The sequence below is a fragment of the Lissotriton helveticus genome, chromosome 8, assembly GCF_964261635.1.
Source record: "Lissotriton helveticus chromosome 8, aLisHel1.1, whole genome shotgun sequence".
NCBI lineage: Eukaryota > Metazoa > Chordata > Amphibia > Caudata > Salamandridae > Lissotriton > Lissotriton helveticus.
This window is the reverse complement of record NC_136069.1, coordinates 620,556,790-620,582,206: the sequence shown is the minus strand read 5'-3', so window position 1 is coordinate 620,582,206 and position 25,417 is coordinate 620,556,790. Positions and strand designations below refer to the sequence as shown.

General features: G+C 47.2%; 1 protein-coding gene across 7 annotated transcripts in view; it reads right to left on the bottom strand.

Annotated features, from left to right (window-relative positions):
- The window catches only part of SCEL (sciellin), a 490,458-nt gene that overhangs the window by 125,369 nt on the left and 339,672 nt on the right, over positions 1-25,417 (bottom strand). For all 7 annotated transcript variants that reach the window (XM_078657473.1, XM_078657474.1, XM_078657476.1 and 4 more), the window contains one exon: positions 22,253-22,318. In XM_078657473.1, coding sequence (XP_078513599.1) covers positions 22,253-22,318 — 66 coding nt within the window. The remainder of the gene's footprint in view (positions 1-22,252; positions 22,319-25,417) is intronic.

Genomic DNA, 25,417 nt, shown 5'->3' with positions numbered 1-25,417 from the left:
TGCCGCTACTCTGAAAGAGCGGCCCCCCATCCTCACTCTCTGGAATCGTGGAACTACCAGTAGCCTGGAAGACGAGGAGCGTAAAGCTCTAGATGGACAATACCAGGCAAACATTCGTCGCAAAGGAATGGGGCCCAGGTCATGAATAGCCCTAAACACAATACACGCTGCTTTGTAGCGCACCCGTAGATGAACTGGCAGCCAATGAAGTTCTTGCAGTGCTGCCGTAGAAGAACTGTGATAGGGGCGAGAGAGGGCGAGTTTAGCAGCGATATTTTGCACCCTTTGCAACTTGCCCAAGAGTGTTACCGGGGCCTCCAGAAGTAGTGCGTTACAATAGTCAAGTCGACTTAGGATGGTACAACGCACTACTTCTGGTCTGGCTTGCACAGGGAGGAGAGGAAGGACCTTGCGCAGCATACGAATCAGCATCATACATGTTGAAGAGATCTTATTCACATGTAGATCCAACTGCAGGTTAGGCCCAAAAGTGACGCCTAAATTGCGCGCTGATTGTGCCGCAGACACCGTCTCTGAAAAGGACGGAGGCCAGAAGTCTACTGGGAGGTCGCGAGGAACTCGATCGGTGGAACAGTGTAAAACCTCCGTCTTTGTTCCGTTGAACTGTAACGAGTTCAACCGGAGCCATTCCGCTGTCGCCTGCATGCACCGATGAAAGGTCTCCAGTGTGACTGCATCCTGTCCCTCCAGAGAGAAGACCAGCTGGGTATCATCTGCATAATTAAATGCAGAGATACCGAAGGTTTTAATGAGCTGGACTAGGGGGCGGAGGTAGACATTAAAGAGTATGGGGCTGATGGCCGAGCCCTGAGGTACTCCTTGTCCCACTCTCCGCTCCTCTGAACTGAAGGGGGGTAGCGAAACCCGTTGCTGACGGCAGTCCAAGTAGGAGATTAACCAATCCCTGGCCTTGTCCCTGACCCCGCATTCCTCCAGTCTAGAAATCAGGGTTGGATGGCTGACCGTGTCGAACGCGGCCGACATGTCGAGCAGCACCAAAAATGCCGCCCGACCACTGTCGACTCGCGCCCGCAGATTGTCTAGCACGGTCACCAACGCGGATTCCGTCCCATGCGCTGGGCGGAAGCCGAATTGCGTCTCATCCAACCAGCTGTTCCCTTCTAGGAAACTGGACAGAGCACGGGTGACCAGCTTTTCCATAATTTTAACCGGAAAAGGGAGCAGGGAAATTGGCCGATAGTTAGAAAGGCAGGCAGGGTCGAGCGTAGGTTTTTTTAAAAGCGGGGATACCACTGCCTTCTTCCAGCAGCTAGGAACAGTAGCTGTCTCAAATGACTGACAGCAGATGGCATGCAGGGGCTGGAAGAGGTCCTCTTGAAACACCCTCCATAGTCTTGGAGGGAGAGGATCCAAAGGCGAGCCAGAAGAAATCGTCAGGGCTAAGTCGCCGAACTCCTTCAAGGATGGAAGGGGAAAACTACTCAGCTGGGGTCGACTGGCCTCGCTCGCCGGAGCTCCCAAACTGAGGGCCGACTCCAAGGAAGGAGAAAAGTGACTTCTCTGCTGGGGTCGACTGGCTACGGTCTCCGGAGCTCCCAAGCAGAGAGCCTGATCCAAAGTGGGAACAGAGGGGCCGCTCAGCTGGGGTCGACTGGCCTCACTCGCCGGAGCTCCCAAACTGAGGGCCGACTCCAAAAAAGGAGAGAAGTGACTTCTCTGCTGGGGTCGACTGGCTACGGTCGCCGGAACTCCCAAGCAGAGAGCCTGATCCAAAGTGGGGACAGAGGGGCCACTCAGCTGGGGTCGACTGGCCTCGCTCGCCGGAGCTCCCAGACTGAGAGCTGGCTCCACAGGAAGAAGGGGAAGGCTGCCCTGCTGAGGTCGACTGGCTACAATCGCCGGAGCTCCCAAGCAGGGGGCCGAATCAGGGGCTGCGAGGGAAGAGCAGTTCAGCTGGGGTCGACTGGCCGCAGTCGCCGGAGCTCCCAAGCTGAGGGCCTGATCCAAAGAAAAGAAAGGAGGGCTACTCAGCTGGGGTCGACTGGCTTCCGCCGCCGGAGCTCCCAAGCTGGGGGGCTGCTCATCTAGTCGGGGTCGACTGGAGGGCGTGACCGGAGCTTCCTGACAGAGATTAGTGGCCCTCTGCAGGGGTCGACTGGCCATTTCCTCCGGAGCTCCCTCCTCAGTGGTGGAGTTCCGTGGGTCCTGCAAACCTGCTAGGATTTTACGGATTTTTTCCTCAAAGGCATCCGCAAGAGAGTCACAGAGAGCTTGCGACGAGGGAACGGCACTAGCCACACACGTAGGATGAGCCAGGTCCTTAACGATTTTAAAAAGGGCCTGAGCCTTGTTTGGAGCCTGACTCAGAGTGAGTTCAAGAAAGGTCGCTTTCGCTATCTTAATTTGAGCCTTATATTTATGCATAGCAGACCTAAATGCAATTTTCTCGGAGTCTAGGTACTGCTTCCTCCAGACCCTTTCCGCGCGTTTACAGTCGAGTTTGAGCTGGCGAAGTTCGCTCGTGTACCAAGGACTAGCTCGGTTCACTCTCCCTCGCGACTTCCGAAGGGGCGCTAACTTATCCAGCGAGCTAGCTATGGACTGACAGAAAAGGGTATAACTATCTTCGACTGTATTGCCAAGTTTGAAGTCCTCATCTAAGATGTTCGGCAATGGGACAGTGTTTAGGATGCGGGACCAAGGTCTCTCTAGCTTAGCTAGAGGAAGTCCAGCCTTACGCGAAGAAGGGTCCTCCGACCAAAGGGAAAACCTGATCAGAAAGTGGTCCGTCCAATATTGGCACTTGATGTCCACGAATGATGCCCATTGAGGATCCGCAAACACCAGGTCCAAAATGTGGCCTTTCCGGTGCGTGGAAGCGTTCACCAGCTGTACTAAGTTGATATCTGTACAGGCTTGGCTAAGAGAGAAAAATGCATTGTCCAGCGAGCTGCCTGCCCATAGATTGAAATCTCCAAGAACTAATAACCTGGAGTGGGAGCTGGCAAGTTCATAGATCAGGTCAATAAAAAGAGGAATGGATGGTGCTGGTCCCGGGGGACGGTAACAGAGAACACCCGAGCAGCAGATCGACTCCTGCTGTTTGACTGAGAAACCCATCAGTTCAAATCCCGGTACCTCTCGAATCTTTAACTGGGAGAGGGTGAGCGAGTCTCTATGAATGAATCCAATTCCCCCTCCTCGGTTAAATGGGCGCGGTGAGTGACTAATTTTATATCCTGAAGGGCAGGCTAAGCCCAGCTCGACCTCACAGTCCTCCCGAGTCCACGTTTCTGTGAGAAAGAGGACATCGAGCTGTTCAGACTCAATGAGGAAGGCTATTTCCGTGTGGTGCTTACAGAGAGATCTGACATTAAGCAAACCACAGGTGATTAGCTTGGAGGTAGAAGGTCTGACCGGGTCCTGCCCAGGTCTGAGTTCGATGAGCTCACTCCGAGTGTAAGCTATACGGTTTAGACAGGAGGGGCCAGAGGCAGCGGCCCTAAGCGCGTCCGTAACGCGAACGGGCGCAAACGGGCTTACCTCTGGCGCACCTCCGGCGCCCCTACGTCGCCCCCGCTGCGCACCGTCGCTGCGCACTTGTCTAGCAGCCATCTTAAATGGCCAACAGGGTGTCACGTGGGTCCTGGCAGGGCGAGTGTCTCTCCCTCACCAAGATGGCGCTGAGAGTGGAAGGACTTCTCCCCACTCCAAGATGGCGCTCACAACCAGCGCGATGATGCTGCAGAGCCCCCGAGTCCCTTCTAGCCCACAAATGTGGGTATGTGGCGAATTATGATGCGGGTAAGACTCCCTTATTTCCCCCTAAGCGGTACAAGAATATTAGTTAAAAGCGCGAAGCGCTCGGCGCAATTTACATAAAACAGGCAAGTGAAGCTTAAAATTGAGGTTCTACAATTCTACAGCAAGGAGCGATATGCGCGCAGCGCTAGAGCAGCGTTAGCACTAAGCACAAGTCAAGGTCTGCCTGAACGAGGTGGGAGGTCCTACTGATAATACCTCCTCCTCCAATGCGTGGGTCCTGGCAGGGCGAGTGTCTCTCCCTCACCAAGATGGCGCTGAGAGTGGAAGGACTTCTCCCCACTCCAAGATGGCGCTCACAACCAGCGCGATGATGCTGCAGAGCCCCCGAGTCCCTTCTAGCCCACAAATGTGGGTATGTGGCGAATTATGATGCGGGTAAGACTCCCTTATTTCCCCCTAAGCGGTAGAAGAATATTAGTTAAAAGCGCGAAGCGCTCGGCGCAATTTACATAAAACAGGCAAGTGAAGCTTAAAATTGAGGTTCTACAATTCTACAGCAAGGAGCGATATGCGCGCAGCGCTAGAGCAGCGTTAGCACTAAGCACAAGTCAAGGTCTGCCTGAACGAGGTGGGAGGTCCTACTGATAATACCTCCTCCTCCAATGCGTGGGTCCTGGCAGGGCGAGTGTCTCTCCCTCACCAAGATGGCGCTGACAGTGGAAGGACTTCTCCCCACTCCAAGATGGCGCTCACAACCAGCGCGATGATGCTGCAGAGCCCCCGAGTCCCTTCTAGCCCACAAATGTGGGTATGTGGCGAATTATGATGCGGGTAAGACTCCCTTATTTCCCCCTAAGCGGTAGAAGAATATTAGTTAAAAGCGCGAAGCGCTCGGCGCAATTTACATAAAACAGGCAAGTGAAGCTTAAAATTGAGGTTCTACAATTCTACAGCAAGGAGCGATATGCGCGCAGCGCTAGAGCAGCGTTAGCACTAAGCACCAGTCAAGGTCTACTATTACCCGTAATCCACTGCTGATGATGTCACATATTACATCATTCATGACATGCTCAGTGACATCATCAGCAGAGGATTGCGGGTTTTTTGGCAACGTGCCTTATCCACGGTTTAATAACGCTGCCTTTTGCTTTATATAAGTTTTCAAATTGTATGAAATATATACCAATAGGTCGTTATGAACCTTTAGGTAGTGCTTTTCTTCATGAGGTCTGGTCGCTTCCATACACATACAGATGTTTCAAAGATGATCAAGAAGTTTATCTGAATGGAGAGGAATGCACTGAGACGCCAGATCATTCACTAATGTGTAGGCACATACAGTTACACGGTTCATGCAACAAACACCGACCAAATATGGCTTGCGTGTTGCAAGGCACGCCAGTTCCTGCTATCATCCCCACGTTCAAGTTGTTGGAAAATGGTAGTTATTTGATGCTCAATAATGAAGATTCTTCTGGGTTAATTAAAAGTATTCCTTTTATCGTAACAGTAAGTGAACGGGTTATTTGCTGCAGAAATGTTCTATTTCCTCCCACACATGAACATAGGGAGTTTTCAATCTCGCCACAAATACCAACCTTGGGAGCAGATTTCAACGGCATGGCAAGAATAAGAGCTCTTTTGTCTCAGAGAGAGGTGGCCTTGAGTTCGGCCCGTGAAACTTTCGTGCTTCACATAGCGAACACCCGTACAGAGGTGCAGACCCTTTTCAATTCAGATTTGCCTTTCCATTTCAGCAAGATGGTTCGGACTATCTTTAACGCATCCTCCACAAAGGCCCTGGCGCACTTTTTTAAAGTTGTTACCAGTGGTCTCGTGACTTCATTTGAGAAAATCTTTGGAGTCATCCCTGCTTTCTTTCATTCTATTTTTTCCACTCTGCTTCGTGGATTGCCATTTTTACTTGCATTACCAGCGGACGCTCTTGTGCTTTTTTACATTTTTAAATATGGATGTCCCTCCTATGCAACCTCCCGCCCTGCAGCTGCTGACACTGTTCCGCAATCGCATGCTAGAATATTATGGCACAATGCCGTTGGCGATATTAAGCACGGCATATGGATTATCTTTTCGATTCTCCTACTTCACCTGTGTCCAGCCTGTATTTCACTGCCTGACCTGTGATTTCGATTGGGCCATTGATTTGTGTCTCTGCGGACCGGTTTCTCCTGACGTCGACTTTAATCAGCTGATGACTCCTATCATTACTCACGAGTTGGTTTGTCCTGGCGAAAGGATTATGGCTGTGGCATTGATGCATGGACTAATTGGTCCCTGGAATTTACTGGCGGCAACACAGTCTTTCTTGGAACAGAGCTTTCTTGAAAACCCACCGAGCTGTCCTCTGATGGTGATAGAGGATCCGGTGCTGGGAGAGCACGTATGTTCTTTTCCGCTTTTAAATTGGATGGCTGAACTCTTTTCGGATGAAGACGGTGACTTCCTATTGGAGGCTGTTGCAGCTTATTTTGCATACACAGTTATGTCATAGACCTTTTTCATTTTTGATATGCTGAGTACTAGCATTTCATTGACAATTCATTGACTTATTTGTCAAGTTTTTATTATTTAGCTTGCCTATTGGCTTAAGACTCGATAAAGTACTTGGCTGTTTTATTTTTCTTTAGCATTAAATTTTCCTAGTTTTTAATATTTTACCTTGCGGACCGTCCACATATAAAGTTGCAATCTGCTCTCATGAGATGGCACTTCTATTATCTTATTCGGTTCGTTTCCGGATCATGGGGAGGTGTCATCTAGGTCCTGGATATCTTTACACCGTGTTAAGTTAGCATGGGCTCATTACCGGTTTAAACGCCATTTTTCCTTTTTTGCAACTTCTGCACACGACACTTAGTTGTTGCTTTAGCTTTCAACCTAATAGTTCATCGTGATTTACATGAGAATAATATGTTATTGCTCTACTATCTGCTTTACTTGTTAAACTATATCTGTACAGCGACTGCTGAAGTTTCAAGAACAACACGATACAGAATTGTTATGAGGTCTAATCTCCACGACTTCATACTCATAACATAAGTGCAGCTTCTGCCAATTCTGGGCATGAGGCGGGTTTTATATTGCTTTGCCGAACACACATACACAACACTTGATGCGGTTCACATGAAGAGAGAGCTGGTGTATGCTGATGTGATTCCTTCAAATCTAAGACACTAAAGTATGGGCACGCCCTAAACCAACACAAAGAGACCTTCTTAGCAAATAATATAATATGTGTATTAGGGAGGGTGAGATATAAGCAGCCGCGGGCCGTGGAGGGAGTTACGATGGGGCAGGGAGGCGGGGAGGGGGAGGGGCAGGGTGGAGCCCTCTCCACCCTGCCCCTCCCCCTCCCCGCCTCCCTGCCCCACCGTAACTCCCTCCACGGCCCGTGGCTGCTTATAAGTGTTGATAACTCTTATTCATTTACAGCATGTTAACATACTGTCACCATTCGCTTTTTATGTACTAGTAACTATGCTGGTAATTTTGCTACTGATAATATGTGTACTTGTAATATCTAAGATACTACGCCTGAGAAGACGGCATTAGTAAATAAACATTTCAAATACACATGTGTTCTTCTTAACTCCATGTTCTGGTTTCTAAGAAATATATAACGACCGACTGTTCATGAGTTCCACGTATCCTGAGGTACTATAAGTTCATATTCTGGATTGTCTAAACATTGAGAGTTTGTTATATCCAATGTGACACTGTACCTAGCTTGCTAAGGGGTTTTTGAGTACTAAGGTGAGTTTTGGGGCACCCTAATTCGCCGAGGTTCCAATCCTCTGTCCACAGTTCTGTGTGAGAACAGAAACCCTGCAACAGGGGCACCCCCGACCCTTCCTGGAGCTTCATCACACTTGCGATACAACTCCAGCAATGCGCCACCTTTACGGCACAGTTACATCACGCATCTGTGCTGTTTTTGCCCCATGATGCGCCGCATTGTAAATGCAGCACACCATAGGTGACGGAACAGCGGCACAGAATGACTAACACATCCCTGGTGATGCGCCAGTCATCATAAATCTATCCCTATGCTTCTTATCTTGTTCGAGATGAACCGCCATATGTATCATCAAAGTTTTTTGCATTTCCTAAATAGCGAACTTTAAGGAATAAATAGCGATTCTTTACCATTCCTAGTTTGCGATTAGCTATTTGCTAATTACAAATTACCCATTCATTTCCTTCATTTCCATAGGGCGGTTGGACTCACTTTTAGCTCGAACGGCTGAATGGATTTCCACGAAACTTGGCAAAATTGTAGGGACTGGTAGCCCGATGTGCCTTTGCTATGTCTCAAGATATATGCTCCAGTGGTTTTTACGAAAATTAACTTTGAAAAATATATATTGGGCTACATTGGCCTATATATATGTTGGAGCCCAAATGTAGCCCAATGTAGCCCAATGAAGCCCAATGAAGCCCAATGTAGCCCAATGTAGCCCAAAGATGGCCGCCAGAGACAAAAAAAACAAATGTAGCCCAAATATCAGCCAGATGTAGCCCAACTATAGCCCAGTGACAGAATGACCAATCAGCTTCGCAAACCTCCGTTACGCGAAGCGGAGCGCTGTTACAGATATATATCTTTTTTTGAACGTTAATTTCTCAAAATCCACTAGAGCACATATATTGAGACCTAGCAAAGGCACATCGGGCTACCAGTCCCTAATATTTTACCAAGTTTCGTGAAAATCCATTCAGCCGTTCGATTATTATTATTATTATTTTTTTTGCCCCGCGGGGCCCTTTTAAAACCTCCACATCAAACCTAGGGGGTCAGCGAGGATCTACTATTCCCCCTTATGGTCATTTGCCCCTTTGCTTTGGCCTCCTCTTGTCTCTCGATCCTACCGAGAGACAAGATGGCGGCCGCTACGGACTGTTTGGAATGTTGACAGACGCCGGAGAACCAATCAGCTTCGCTTCACAAAGCTCCGTTGCGCGAAAAGTACGCGTCCTGGAGCGCTGCCCGGTCCGCTGTTACAGATATATATCTTTTTTTAAACGTTAATTTCTCAAAATCCACTGTAGCACATATATTGAGACCTACAAAAGGCACATCGGGCTACCAGTCCCTACAATTTTGCCAAGTTTCGTGCAAATCCATTCAGCCGTTCGGGCTAAAAGTGAGGCCAACCGCCCTATGGAAAACTCAATGTTAAAAACACGTTTTGGGACCCCCCTTTTTTCTCGGCCCCCCCTTGACGAACCCCCCCCAAATTTTCAAGGGCTGCTCAGAAACAAAATGTGCCATTTCCTGAAAATTTCAGCCAATTCCGTCCACAAACTCCAAAGTTATTAGACATAGAATTTTCAAAAATCCCATAGAGAAAAAATCCTAACTATATATACCTACTGGTGACCGCCAGTAGGTAATATATATATATATATATATATATATATATATATATATATATATATATATATGCTTCCTCCCAAGCAGTAAACACCACAAGTGTCTCGAATGTATGGTAGAGCTGTTGCAATTATTTTCTAAAACACTTTGTAAGAGGGCCAGTGTATGCCCACTTGGGCAATATAAGTCGCATGCTTTGCACCAATCTTTTGCAGTAATCGTTGTTATATTTAATAACTACAAGCCTTAAAACAGCATGTTGTTTGAATTCAACTGCTAATAAAGTTTTTGATCGAAGCAAAAGTTAGAAAAAACATTTCATGCTTCGAACTCGAACTTTTAATTCCGCTCCATCATATATTAAGATTTGATGGGGGCGCGACGCTGTTAGGAGGCTTATCACACTTTTGCCTCTCTGAAATTTGCACTTTAGCAATATGAAATAATACGATGTTTTCGGCTCATTTGGCATTCATTTGTGGGACTACGAGTCTTTCCTCACTGCCACTCCCCCAGTAGTTCTTGTCACATGATCGTATTTGTTGCACACTGTTTAAAATGGCGATTGTAATTAATTGAAGCTTCAGTGATCAAGCCTGCTGGTCAGGCGAAACACGTCCGAGGGCTGACTGAGAATAAAATACTTTGGCCAGCACACAGTTTCGTCAACTTGTGGTGTTTACTGCTTGGGAGGAAGCGTATTTTAAAGACCCGACTTCAGAGGTCTTTTTTGCGACGAAACACCCGCTGGTTTGGCAGGCGGCAGCTAATTTCTGAAGTGAGGAGGAGTTGATACATATATATATATATATACCGGTCCCAGAATGCAGTATGGATATGTTTACTCAACTGAGTGTAAGTGTTACAATAAAAGAGGGACAAACACCGTTGTCTTTTTGTTGGCTGTCATTCGGTAGCAGAGAAGCCTTTGAAGAAGGGAGGATCCCGAAACGCGTCAGGCTCTGCTGACCGCTGGTTATGCCTTTCTCTCCTCTTATGTGGAACGCGCTGATCCGGGAGTGAGCCCCGCCCTTTGGGTACCTTGTGGACCTTGAGATATATATATATATGTATATATATATATATATATATATATATATATATATATATATATATGAACGAAACCTTCCTCCAAAAATGAATGAAGCAGGAGCCCGGAGGGGACTAGGAAAACGGGCTTTATTAACAAATAGGCAGTCCCAGTGGCGGTAGATGCATTTCGCCGTCTTGGCTTCCTCAGTACCCAACACTGGGAGCCTTCATCTGTTGTGTGTTAATCCTGCTGCCTCCGATGAAATACTGGCGCGATCCGCTCCTCCCCCTAGCAATAAGGCTCACCTGTTGCAGTCCGTTTCAGTTAGAGGACTCCATCTCCCAGAAGGCCTAATGGTTACGGCAGTCCGGGTTGGTGAGATGGGGAGGGTGTGATAGTAGTCTTCACCACGGTCACCCAAGCAGGACACGATGACCACTGTCATGGAGTTAACAAGCCAGTCTCCAAGTCCCCTTATGACGCCACAGCCCAGCGAGCAGAAAATCATGAATGCAGGGATCAGTAGTGCGAGTGCACAAAGTCCAGAACGAGGCAATGCCTCACTGCTCCGTATTCTCTGCAGGCGAGGCGGGTTCCGGACTTATCCTTCCCAGGAAACAGTGGACGCCCTCAGGCAAGTACCAGCAAATGTCCGGTTCCCAAAGCGTGGCGGTGCTCCTGTATTGTGCAACTGGCAGGCACAAATAATATGAACGAAACCTTCCTCCAAAAATGAATGAAGCAGGAGCCCGGAGGGGACTAGGAAAACGGGCTTTATTAACAAATAGGCAGTCCCAGTGGCGGTAGATGCATTTCGCCGTCTTGGCTTCCTCAGTACCCAACACTGGGAGCCTTCATCTGTTGTGTGTTAACCCTGCTGCCTCAGATGAAATACTGGCGCGATCCGCTCCTCCCCCTAGCAATAAGGCTCACCTGTTGCAGTCCGTTTCAGTTAGAGGACTCCATCTCCCAGAAGGCCTAATGGTTACGGCAGTCCGGGTTGGTGAGATGGGGAGGGTGTGATAGTAGTCTTCACCACGGTCACCCAAGCAGGATGCGATGACCACTGTCATGGAGTTAACAAGCCAGTCTCCAAGTCCCCTTATGACGCCACAGCCCAGCGAGCAGAAAATCATGAATGCAGGGATCAGTAGTGCGAGTGCACAAAGTCCAGAATGAGGCAATGCCTCACTGCTCCGTATTCTCTGCAGGCGAGGCGGGTTCCGGACTTATCCTTCCCAGGAAACAGTGGACGCCCTCAGGCAAGTACCAGCAAATGTCCGGTTCCCAAAGCGAGGCGGTGCTCCTGTGTTGTGCAACTGGCAGGCACAAATAATATGAAAGAAACCTTCCTCCAAAAATTAATGAAGCAGGAGCCCGGAGGGGACTAGGAAAACGGGCTTTATTAACAAATAGGCAGTCCCAGTGGCGGTAGATGCATTTCGCCGTCTTGGCTTCCTCAGTACCCAACACTGGGAGCCTTCATCTGTTGTGTGTTAATCCTGCTGCCTCCGATGAAATACTGGCGCGATCCGCTCCTCCCCCTAGCAATAAGGCTCACCTGTTGCAGTCCGTTTCAGTTAGAGGAGTCCATCTCCCAGAAGGCCTAATGGTTACGGCAGTCCGGGTTGGTGAGATGGGGAGGGTGTGATAGTAGTCTTCACCACGGTCACCCAAGCAGGACACGATGACCACTGTCATGGAGTTAACAAGCCAGTCTCCAAGTCCCCTTATGACGCCACAGCCCAGCGAGCAGAAAATCATGAATGCAGGGATCAGTAGTGCGAGTGCACAAAGTCCAGAATGAGGCAATGCCTCACTGCTCCGTATTCTCTGCAGGCGAGGCGGGTTCCGGACATATCCTTCCCAGGAAACAGTGGACGCCCTCAGGCAAGTACCAGCAAATGTCCGGTTCCCAAAGCGTGGCGGTGCTCCTGTATTGTGCAACTGGCAGGCACAAATAATATGAACGAAACCTTCCTCCAAAAATGAATGAAGCAGGAGCCCGGAGGGGACTAGGAAAACGGGCTTTATTAACAAATAGGCAGTCCCAGTGGCGGTAGATGCATTTCGCCGTCTTGGCTTCCCCAGTACCCAACACTGGGAGCCTTCATCTGTTGTGTGTTAATCCTGCTGCCTCCGATGAAATACTGGCGCGATCCGCTCCTCCCCCTAGCAATAAGGCTCACCTGTTGCAGTCCGTTTCAGTTAGAGGACTCCATCTCCCAGAAGGCCTAATGGTTACGTATTGGTTATGTATATATATATACATAGCAACAATATTATTGAGACATTTATGGACAATCAAAAATTAATGATGAATCTTGTATTTTTTGTTCTTCAATATTTCTTTTATTTTTTTCATTGAGTTAGTTCTACAGCACTACAGCCAACACGTGTTTCGCACTCATTGGTGCTTCTTCAGGGCTCTTGGATAACTTGTTGTCATCCACAAATAAAATTTCTTATAGAATGCCAATGGCAATTCACACTTTTCTATGTGTTTTAAGTGGGTCATTTATATGTTTCCTTCACCAAAAATCCATATGTTAAATATAGTATTTCTGTCTTTGTTTTTATTTCTAATAACATATTCAGAGTTCGTCAAGTCTTGTTCTAGATAACTGTTGAATCTCCTTGATACGGGATACGCAGTTGGCCCAAAGTCCACCTCACTTCACATCCGGATCAAAGTGCATTCTTTGACCCGGATGTGAATTGAGGCAGACTTTGGGCCAACTGCATATCCCGTATAAATGATAAGTGGGGATAGGGATATTTTGCACCAATGGGAACACAAGCCTTCCTGAGGAGGGGATGCAGTATAATGAAATGATCGCTTAAATCTTATCCTGCATGTCCTCAATTTGTGCAAGACCTTCAAAAATTAGGGATCTGGAATTCTAATTTTGAGTGAGGAGTGAATTTATATTATGCAACAGCAAATGTAAACGGTATAATTGAACTGAAAGTTATTGAGTCTGTATTTAAAATGTGCAGTCCTCTGAGTGATAGACTGGGTTTCCTATGATGCCATTCTTCAATGAGGGTCATACAAAATAATATGGCCAGTTTCAAGTCTGCTACCAAGTAGTGCAAAGTTTCAGTCATGCATTTTGTTGCAATGGAAAATCAGTTTCTTACTTCACTGGATACTGTAAGTTTGTATACATTTGACTTTACGTTTAATACAAAAAAAATGTTTTTTTAACACTCATTTTTAAATGGCATTTGCCATTTATTTGCAACAGTCATTACACAATCTTACAATACATGGTTGTTTCTTACCACCCTCAGTTGGATTACAATATTGTAGCTTCACCCATATTCACATACCCCTATTGTATTCTACAGTGTTTGCAGTTGTGCCCGATGTCCTTCCATCAACCATATGGGTCAAGTGTGTATGAGCAGCCTGAATAGGGCAATGCTCACGCCTACTATGCAGTTGACTGGAACTGGCTATTTCCCCATGTGCTCAATTCCACTGGGGGGTTGCCTCTCTTCACTGTGAGTGTGTGGTAGTCTGAGATTACCAGATACACCAGGTGTTAGTAACTAACCAAATCCAAAACATTCCATCTCAGGGGGCATACGACTCTCCTATGTTGTTGTTGGGGGTCAAGGGAAGACATGGCTTGGCAGTTCGGGCTGGACTGTTCCCACAAGGCACAGGGTCAGACTGATTTGCATATAGCCATGTCTGATCTGGGTGGCTGAGTGAACTAAAGAATGGTGATGGATTAAACCCAGATCAGTTGACTGGGGGTGAGTGTTTGATTTGTTCAAGCGCTCCGTCCATCATCCCCTTTTGTATCGTTGTTGGGGGTCAATGCCTCACTCTGGGGGTAAAGCCACCCATGTACATCTAAGCACTTAGCAACCCAGCTTCCAACCCACTGCGAAGTAGGCTGGGTCGGGTCATCCTCCATAGTATCCACCTTAGCGGCCGTCAGGTCAGTCAACCCACTCTGCCATGTCCGCCCAATGAGGCATCCCAGTCATTCAGTCGGGGTCAGATCCTCACTCCCACCCTTTCTTGAAGTCTCTCCATCTGAGTCTCGGCATCCGAGGGCAGCTCCCATTCGTCCAACAACTCTGACTACAGCTTCGCTATAGGTCCCCCGTGTACACCTTGGCCTACTCCCTCTGTAGAGCTCTCTCCTCTGCTGGGGCCCACAACATCACATCCCTAATCCAGGTCTCTACCCTGGGCCTCACTCTCGACTTTCAAGCCATAGTTATTCGTCTCTTTGCTAATATTAGTGCTGGGTCAAGGATTCTGTTCCCAACTTTCTTAGGTTTTTGTCTATGGAAGGCACCTAAAAGGTATACCTCGATGTCATTCTCCAGTGTGTGGTTCAGGGTTGTGTTGAGCTTTGATAGGACTATCCCCCAGTATACCTGTAGTTGGATGCACCCCCACTTCATATGCCTGAAGTCTGCGTCTAGCGTAGCACAGTGGGGAAAGATCTAGGTTCACCCCCATAGATGACCCTGATTCTGCATGGTGTTAAGTATGTCCTGTGCGTATAGTTTTACTGGATGTACTTAAAGTGTGTGTTGCAGGACACCTTCTGTTGGCATGCCGGAATTCTCCCCCATTCAGTTTCAGGTATATCTCTTCCTAGCTCTGTGTTACAGTGCCTCCAGAGTGCTTCCAGGGGTTTCCTAATAATAGTGTTCAGTGCTTTGTTGAACCATGTTCTCAAATGTCTTCCTGTGCCATCGTCAGTAGTAGATGGAAAAATTGTGGGTTCTGTATCTCTCTGTCCCCATAGTTTGCAGAATGTATGTGAAAGTGCCACGTATGTGAGTAATTGGCCTGCTGTTTGTTCCATCAGGTCTGGCAGTGAGATTTGGATACCCATTGATAGCAGTCGCTTACTGTTGCTATCTCTACCTCCTTCCAAGAGCTCATCTGCCCTGCCTTGAAGGATGTGTGCAGGTCCCCATGTGGCAGCCCCACTAGCGGGCGCTCTGTGGCATAAAGCACTGCACTGCCCACTCGCTTAAGACAGCAATGCCAACAAGTCAGGACCGTAGCCAAAAGGAGTCCTGGCAGTGGGATCTTCAGTGCAGGCCGGATTAGTTTGGCAAGCAATGAACCCTGGCTTGGTTCAGAACCTATTGGGCTCAGTTCCGCTAGCCGGGCCCATCCAGCCACCGAATGACCGACTGGAGTTGTACCTCAATGTGAGATAATTCGAAGTCTGGAACTCCCAGTCCACTCACCAGAAGTGGGCAGCAAAGGCTGGCAGTGAGACCCTCTGGTGGCCTCTGTCCCAGAATACCTCCCACGGTAGCGAGACCACCTGTCTGAACCATGGCACTGGAACCCTCACAGGAAGGTTTGCAAAATAGAAGAGCAACCTTGGGAGCATAGCCACTTGGGAGAGCACTATGTGCACCATTTTGGGCAGTCAGAGCGATTGCCAGAAGGGGACACAGATCTTAGGGAGCGCATCAAAGATTTGAATACCCAGGTATTTGAAGGTGTGTGGCACCTCGAGGATGCCAGATGGGCAGCCGACAAGCTGGGGAAGACACAAATCTTGGCCCTGTTGACCCAGAGGCCCAAAAAAGTCTGAACTCCTCGAAGAGCCGCAAAGTGTGGGCTATGAACTTGTCCCTGTTCTGCAGGCAGATCAACAGGTCGTCTGAGTATCGTCTGCATAGAGGGAGATAACAGGCTCCCTCCCTCCCACTGTGAGAAAGGAGAGAGCATGTTTCCTGTACTGTAATTGGACCCACCCAGTTCCTCCGCTGCCTCCACTGGAAGGTTCCGGAGCTCAAGTCGGCCTAGAAGCATGTCCGACACCCTTGCTAAGTCTGCTTCCAGCAACTGATAGAGGGAGATATAAAACTCCCAGAACACTGAGTTTATTTCCTTGGGAGAATAGAGCATAACTTCCCACGGGGACAACAATTGGGCGATAGTGAGGCCTCTTCCCTCTGGGCGGATTAGCCAGGCCAAGGGTCTCCCTGGCTTCCCCTCCTCTAGATGAGCAAGGTTAATGTACTCTGCTGTGGGGCTGTATTGTATTGCTCTCTGACTTCTACGTGTTGTATTGCTCTGACTTCTAAAAATCAAGGGCCTCTGGGTCAGAGCCTTGTTCATTATCCTACCTATAGAGCATGTCATTGAGACATATGCGTATGAGGTCTAGTTCCCGGTGGATTCAAATTCTCTGACTCATACAGTACCCCTGCACCATTGTCTTGAAGGATTCCCATTCTACTAGGCTGTTCAAGGCTGTCCCTTGATTCGTGGTGAAGTATTGCACTATCTGGTCTTGTAGTGTATCCCGAAACATGACGTCTGTGAGGGCTCCTGTGTGCAGTTGCCACGGTGGGATCGTGGGATACTCCTTTAACAATTCGAACGACAGTATGAGTGGGTTGTGACCAATATCATACAGCTGAGGTATTCAATGTGTGTTACGTAACAGCACAGCCCCCTCGATCAGATGGATTGATCCAGTCTAGTGTGTATCTTATAAATGCTAGAGTAGTACAAGTAGTCCCTGTCTAAGACATGGTGCATGCGTCAGATATCTTGCATGTCCCAGTGTGGCATATAAACTCTCATGCCCTCTGCCCCAGGCAGTAGGGGAGTCAATCGATCCAGCACTGCGTTGAGTACATAGTTAAAGCCGCCCCCAAGGAGCAGGCCTCCCCCTGCCAGGTGGCTCAGTTGCATCGCGAGGGAGCTCAGGAAAGATGCATGGTCCTGGTTTGGCACGTACACGCACCCCAGAACCACCTGCCTTCCACACAACCAACCCTCCACCAGGATGTACCTACCCTCTTTGTCTAATTTGACCGCCATGGCTGCGAAGGGGACTCCAGCTCTCATCTATATTAGTGCCCCTCGTGCAAAAGCAAAGTAGGTTGTGGCATGTACTTACTCCCACCAGCAGCACTGTAGGAGTTCTTCCTCCACCCTCCTGAGGAACATCTCTTGTAGCATGCCTATATGAATTCCCTACCTCTTAAGGTACATGTGGACTTTGTGCTGCCTATATCGCCACCCCAACAAGACCTGTCCTGGAGATATGGGATAAAGTGGCGATCTGTCATGGCCTTACCTCTTTCCCCTCTCTAAACACGCCCCTCACCCTTAATCCTGGCTTAACCCTGGACCTACAACCTAATTCTTTTCAAGCCTGGGTGGCCGGAGAGTGTCGTACGATAGCTGACCTCTTTGTGGGAGAGACCTTCAAAATATTAAACCAATGTAGACAAGACTATCATCTCCCCCCTAGGGCATGCTTTCAATATTATCAAATTAGGCACTGGCTACATACCATCGAAAATACACTGGGAGCCACACATCCACTGACACCTTTTGATTTGTTAGTACAATCATTTGATGGATTGCGGGGCCTAATTTCCCAAACCTACTGGGTCCTGCAACACTCTCGCCCCCTGCCTCTCCACCCTTATCAACGGAAGTGGCACATGGACTTTACATAGGATGCCACCCCTGAACACTGAGAAAAGCTATAGAGAGAAATCCCTAACACCTTTAAAGTATCACACAACAAAAGTCGGCTACAAAGTAATGACACATTGGTATTATACCCCCCTTCGGCCTCAGAAAATGTTTCCCACTTCCACGGCCCTGTGCTGGCAATGCAAGGTGGACATGGGTTTGTTTTTTCACATATAGTGGTCGTGCCCGCTACTGATGATCTTTTGGAAAGAGGTGCTGAGCCACATCAAGGACGTAATAGGTGTTCTCCTTCCGAATATTCCCGGGGTGGTTGTTCCGGGACTTTGACCTCAGTCTCTCAAGGCCATGACTCACTTGGATTGCCGTTTGATACTTCACATGTTAGGGGCAGCAAAGCAGATCATTACGCTCAACTGGAAAAAGGCTCTGATCCCTCCCCCGTTTTTGGTGTGGCTCACTCGCCTCTGGCGCGTAATGGAGATGGAGCTCCTTTTCACCCACCTTGCACACACTGACGCCCAATGTACACATATGTGGCAACCTCTGGTGCAACATTTATCTAAGTTAGAACATGCTCAATCTGTTCCCCCTGCCTACGGGCTCTTCAGCTGTTTGAGGATGCCTTACTCCCTAGAGGGGAGGAGTTATCAGTGAGGCAAAACAGATGGAAGATGCACTGCACCTTTCTGCTCTTCCTTCTCTTCTCCATCTCCCTAAGAGCGAGGGAGCCTCCCATGGTCAGGGTTGGGGAATATCCCTCAATATAACATTGTGGGAATTGATCCTTCCCCCGCTTTTCTGCCCCCCTCTCCAGTTCTTGGTTTTCTATTTTCTTTTCTTTGTAGTTCTTTTTATAGGATAGCCTTTCACGGAGGAAAATGCTTTATTAGCTATGCAACTAAACTGTCCTTAGCTTAACTGTCTTTTCACAGATGATGTTAATACCTGTTGGCCAGGGAAACGGTAAACACCGTTTACAATGCGGTGTTTACACCTAGTGCCTTTATAACGCTGCCATTATAACAGAAGTAGTTACTACGACTTGCGCTGGATGGCGCTGTTGGGCAAGGAATGTTGTAATTTTATATTCCAACACCTTCCCTACTGTTACGTGGACTGGTGTTGGAATATAAAATTATAAGATTCCAAAATCCGCGCCCTCCAACTTGCGTTGTAATGCCCGCATTGTCAAGTACCGCGATCTTTTAGATTGCGTTGTACTGACATACATCCCAGGGAAACTGGACAGAGCCTAGCGATTATTAAAGCTTTGATGGATAGGCATGTCTGATGCACTGGGAACTACTATATTTGTAGCGTCCTCGCTTGATGCTAATATTGTCAATGTAAATATTATATATCATTGTTTTATTGTGAAATTAATAAAAGAGATTTCAAACATTAAAAGTGCATTCAAAACTTTTGTCCTCCATTCCAGTTCCTATGGAATGGCGTTTAGGGAAGGTGCAAAGTTAGAACAAATTCACGTCCTTTGCCTGCTGCATCAGCCTCTATGATGACATCATCGCATCCCCTGGACGCCCTGGATAGGTCAGAGGGAGGTGGACCCCCCCCAATCGGACCCCCATGACATCCTTGGCAGGGAGACCTCTATATGGTTCATAGGCCGTGCCTGCAGACCCCCTATATGATCTTGTCCTCTGTCTGAGGGATGGCACTCAGGGGATGTCATTAGCCAGTTCCGGCCATCAGAATCTGAGTCCCCAGTTCAGCGTCCTGAGGTTGATCCTTCCTCGGTTTTGGTTGCCCTGGCATCGGTGATCGCCGCTGCCCCATGCAGGACCTTGTCTGCTTGCAATCTGGTGAGCTTTGCCAGTGTCCCCCTGAGAGTGGCGTACCTTCACTGCGGTCCCTGGCCTGCTAAGCCCAGTGCCAGCTCCCCTTCTCCCACGCGCCTCCAGGCAAGAGCATGTCTCCCCCAGATCATGGCAAAAATGGGAATTGCTGTCAACCATGATTGTCAGCTTTGCTGAGAAAAGGAGGGAGTAACAAAGGCCTTCCTCTGGTAGCACCCTTTTAACCTCCAAGAATGAGGCTTTTTTGGACTGGACAGGCACTGTGAAGTCAGGAAACAATATCACCTGTCCATTGCCCACCCTGAATGGGCCCCCTCTCTTGCACGTTGCAATGAGGTGTCTCTGTGTTTATAATGCAACAATTTGGCAACCACTGGTCTAGGTGAGTGCCCCAGGGCCAGCAACTGATCCAGGACCCTCTAAGCCCTTTCAAGTTCAAAGGAGGGTGTTAGTTGATTTGGGGCCACCTCTGATCACATCCATGTCTCCAGATAGGCCGCCATATCGAAGCCCGCTGAACTCTTGGGAAAGCCCACTACATGCACATTGTAGCACTGATTGCACTCTTCCGTAACTTCCACCCTGTGCTCAAGTTTGCATCCAAACTGTCAGTTGTGCTTTCATAGCCCTGTGCCAGTTTCAGTTCGGTTGTGGCTGATTACGATTCCTTGACTCTATTGGTCAATTTATGGTGTTCAGCATGCAGTAGGCCCAGTTTGGCTGACACCGAGCCAATCTTCCTCTAGAGCAGGGTCTTCAAGTCTGCAATGGGGTCGAGGATTTTATACAGGGTAATATGAAGGGATTGGGACAGCTGGTCTAGGACAATCTCTGCATCTGTGGAGCCTGCCTGTGCCTCCCGTCCTTCGTTGGGAGGACTCGTGAGCCCTGGCCCTCAGTTTGCCTATCTCTGCCCCCAGCCGTGAGCGCAGAGCCAGTGCTAAAATGTCCAGTGGGTCCACATGCTAGGGGGCTACCCAAACTGCTGCAGCCCATTGTATCACCTACCCTTCCCAGGGCCTCTCCTGGGATGGGACCCTGTGGCTGACTCACACAGTGACCCCTGGTTCCAGATGTTTCCTCTACCAGGGATGCCCCTAAGTAAGAAGTCCTGTTTGTGGTGTGACCGATGGGGCTCTAGCTCTCTTGGGAATCAGACTGCCCCCTGCCATCCGGCATGGTCCTCCAGGGAACCTCTACCACCCATCAGCAGTCTTCACTACGCTCCCATGTCCACTTCCATGTGGCCTGGTCCTTAGGGCTCTTCAGGCAGCTCAAGCATGGTTCCTAGTCTCCCTCAGCGAGCTTGACCAGAGCAGCCAGGTCACCCGTCTCCCCTCCGGTCCCCACTCCGACTCACTCTTCTAAAAAAGGAGGGAGGGCTACTTCCTCTCCACTACCAGCTGTCCCCCACCCCCACCTCATTCCTCAGTGCTGTGGTGGAGACAGGGAAATAGTTCAGCTTGCTTGTCAGCCTGCCGTACCTCTGGGCTGACTTCAGCCCCTGGGTGATATATGGTCTTTCCCCGCTGCCGAGTACTGCTCCCAACTCAGGCTTTTTCAAGACAGGAGCCTCCGGGCCACCAGGCGCCGCCAGGAGTCAGGCTGCCCGCCTCTGATGTCAAGTGCCTTCCTGGGGTGAAAGCGTTGCTCCCCCTATCAATATATTTAGGCCAGACCCATGTCCACATTCTCAGGCGGGGGCTGCAGGGGCCTCCGAGCTCCTCGAGGGCGGTGTGGGAGGTCAGTCACTGCGGCCTGCCTCCAGCCATACTTACTCCACAGGGTCCAGTCAACCCAGAGGGTGGCACACCCCTCCAGCTGTCTCTCAGTGGGGGCCGCCCTGCCCGGGCTCTTGGGGGTTTCAATGGCCCCCAAGTAAGTGTGCTGCTGACAGTCTTCAGTTAGGTCGGCACAGAGCTCTCTGTTCAAGCATCCGCCATGCTGGTCGGCCAAGCCATGCCCCAATACAAAGCAGTGTCGGTAGTCATGCATTTGTGTTGTGAAACCACCCTTTGTGTTTTGGTCTAGATGAATATTTCAAAAAATTGTTGTTGATGATTTTGTACATATTCAGAGTATATTTTTCTCTGTAGCAAGGCTGAGCAATATTTCTCTGATACATTTCTATTATGTAGCCATAATGTTATACGCTTCAGCTGAAAAATTAAATGTTCAAGTTTTTCCTGGTCTAGCAATGACTTCTCTGTGATTTCTCCATAGGCGGTGGAATGGAATCCCCCCTGCAATTGCCCTTGTAGATTTAAGTGAAATATTTCCAGCTCAAACAGTCTGGGAAGGATATTTTGAAAGCCCTTGGACAAGTGGTAGGAGTCTAGCATTGAAATGTAATGGCAAGCAGGGTCCAAGTGTCAGTGGGAGAGTGACGACAATTTGGTTTAAGTGGTGCAGAAGTTCATCTCTGTGGCAGTTGGAGTAGGGAGTTTCAGATTTGTGGGAAAGTGTAGTCAAACATCAAGGAGAAATGAGGTGTTTTCCTTCAATTGAGTGAAATAAGTGGAGTGCCATTATAGAATAGGAGGGGAACCAGAGCCAAAGCTAAGTGATAATTGCCAAAAGCAGCAGGACGCAAAGTGAGTTAAACATTCGCTGCTGAAACAGGTGGTGATCTACAGGTCACTAGTTTGCATGCCAAAACCCTTTTCCTGAGGCTGGTAAATTGAGTTTCTCCAATATTTACAGACTTTCCAAGAGCTGCAAGTAATGACTAAACCCCAGTGTGCCGTAAAGTGGTGGATTAAAACAAGTTATTATTAAAAAGCAATATTATTGGAGATTACCTCTTGTAGCCTTTCACAGCAGCACTTCCACTGTCGACGAAATCCCCAATATCTTGATCTTTAACACTGAAAAGAAACAGTCATCCAAAATATGAGTTTGACATTCAATAGTTGCAAACAACATGACATAAATGGGTTAATAATACTAAGGATCTTGCTGATTCAGAACAGTGGTCTTAAAAATGTGTGGTCTGCAGGAACAGAGAGGCCCCATGTAGGGAACAGAATGACTGGGCCCGATTTATATCGAGCGCACTGTGGTAAGGGTTGACAACTAAATCAGTAATTGACAAAGGATTCACCCAATCATTTGAGGAATCTTAAGACGAGTTAAAGAGGGCAGATTTAGGTACATATGATCTAAACATGTAAGTCCCAAAAGGGCATAATTAATATCATTTCAGATAGCCCCAATCGATCTAATTAGCAATTTGAAGAATTACAAGAGGACCACATTTCTGGGTTGTCCATTCCGTAGTCCAGTTATGCTTGAAATATAGGTTTTAGAAGTCTAACATTCTGATTAGTTTTCATTTTTGGGCACTTATCAAAAGCTCATTGCAAAAGGCACATAATGGTCCATGGAACAAATCTGCTAGCAATGGGCAAAGGTATATACATAACCGTGGCCCTTATGGCCACAATGTGATGCGGTCCTTGGGGTCACTTTGTTCTTATCTAGCAGTTCACAATATAATCATACAGAATTATATACAATATAATGAAAGACACACAGGGTCTTTCTCCTTTGTGAGTAGGAAATGCTTCTAGTGTTGTTGCAAAGGAGGATCCATATAACATCAGAAATGCCAGACAAAAATTGACCTTCCTACCTAAAGGAACATCGTCAGACAAATCCTAACAGCTTCACATTCTAATATCTTATTTACAGCATTTCTACTATCTGTTTTGCTTCATTGTGCTCTCCGCATTTCAGGAATGACTTTCCACATGAATTTTGGCTGTCCCACTCACTAGAAACATAGCAGTCAGGTATCATTTTGTAGAATCTGAGTAACAATTGGTTCATTTGTTGTGCTAGTTAGTGGTGGCTTCTGATGTTGTAATGGCCGGCCTGTGTGTGTCCTAATTTGAAGTGCATGTGTTGTGTATGAATGATTTAACCATTGAAATTTACCATATCTCTCACTCTACGCAGTTAAAATGTACACTTCCTGGAGGGTTTACTAGGATTAACTCCTTGCATGCTGATGACGGCTCCCAGCCATCATGCACTACGGCGCTCGTGTGCTGATGACGGCTGGGGGCCCACTTGCGATTTTGCCCCACAGGCGCAGATTCGCGGCCGCATGGAAGGTGTTAAACCGTTAGAAGGCATCCCATTGATAACGCAAAATATTTCAAAATACTTTACACTACACATTTTCTGATTTAGACACAGAAACCTGAATGTGCACCTTGCAAAGTAACACAGCAGAGACAAGTGAAGTAACAGCAATACAAACGCATGCTTAAACATGTTACAAAAAGAAAACATAATTGCTAACTGGTTATAATGCTTATTAGCAGGCTTCCATAAAAAGATGAAAATAATGCTTTATTATTTACTTACTGATGAACAACTAATGATTCTAATGATGTGGCTTAGCATTTCTATTGCCTTACATTGAAATGCATCCTAAATAGATTATGGTGCAAATATGTGAAAAGAATTAGTTAGGAAACTGAAACTTACAAATGTAATAGGAGAGACCATGATGATCATAGGTAACGATTTTAGAAAAATGATTTTTAAGAATAATTTATACTTAGGGTGTTGAATAACTGTGGCAGTAAGCCATAGTTGAAATTAATCAATTTCGTGTAATAATACATTGGTGAAGCATTACTATTTTTTTCTTCCTATGAAATGATGATTTAATGCATTGTATTTGACTCTAGTTGAGTTTAATTAATTTAATGCTGACATATGCATTTTAAAACCTTTGAAACATGTTCTTTCCTACGCTGCAGTCTTCTCTTAGCTATGTATAATGGTCCTTTGGCACTTTTGCACATGTTGCCTTATTTGTTCTGTGCATGTATCATCTTAAATTTAAAGGACATTCTTTCAGAGTTAACTGTGAAATTGTCTGGTGGGAAAATGAACTATAACCCAGTGCCATAGACTGTTACATTGTATACTTCTTACCATTGTCAAACCTGTGAGGCCCCGAAAGCCTGTTCTTTTTCATGATCAGCATGGGAAAGCATGTAGGAATAACTGTGCTCAGCTGTAGAACGAGCTGCCGCAGAGGATTAGACAGGCTGCCTCTCTGATCGAATTCAGGAGGAGCCTGAAAACTTGGCTCTTCCCGAAAGTTTGATCAGTATGCTCCTGTCCCTGACTAGCACGCTCAGTGTTCTACTCATCATCATGCTGATTGGGTGTTATTATATCTGAGCGCCAGGATACCCGTAGGGTGGCAGCTGTGCTATAGAAGCACTGATACAATACAATACAATAAAATGTATTTGGTGATTCCATACATAAACTAATCATGTAATGGACTGACTAGTGGAGTGATTGTACATCACTTAAAGCATCATGAAGACTATAAAAGAAGAAACCCAAAGGAAGGGCAAAGGTCGTCATTCTTATTCTTTTATTTGGGAGATAATTGAACACTTTTCCTATGATCTTATAAACTATCCTTTGAATTTTTTATTTTGGATTGCATTTTGCTGTTACTGCTGCCTTGGGCAGTTGCTCTGGAATCCTTCTTTGCCAAACTATTTGATTTTGTCTTATTTCCCCTTTTTGCCCATTCTTATGTACTTGTCCTTAGTGGACTTGATTCCTTTTACCCCTTTTGCCTTAGACTCTTTGGATGCTGTTAGAGAAACAAACAAACCATCCTTTTGCTTTAATAGTAGTAGGAATCTGTATCTGATGTCTGTTTTAAGCCATTCTTTTTGAAATTGAATCTCTGACTAAATGTGTAGTCTTGTACTACATGCTGCAATATTCCTCACTGAAATGCTAAAAAGATTTTTTATCTGTATTGATTTCAGATCATTAATACTTTAACCAAGTATTTAAATTGCCTGAGACTATTATCTTTAATTGAACTGTGCTATTTTTCCATTTAGATCTAAATATGTTGTAGGGGAAATCAGTGAATATTTCCAGAGTATCACGTTCTGCTTCTTTTATACTGTGTT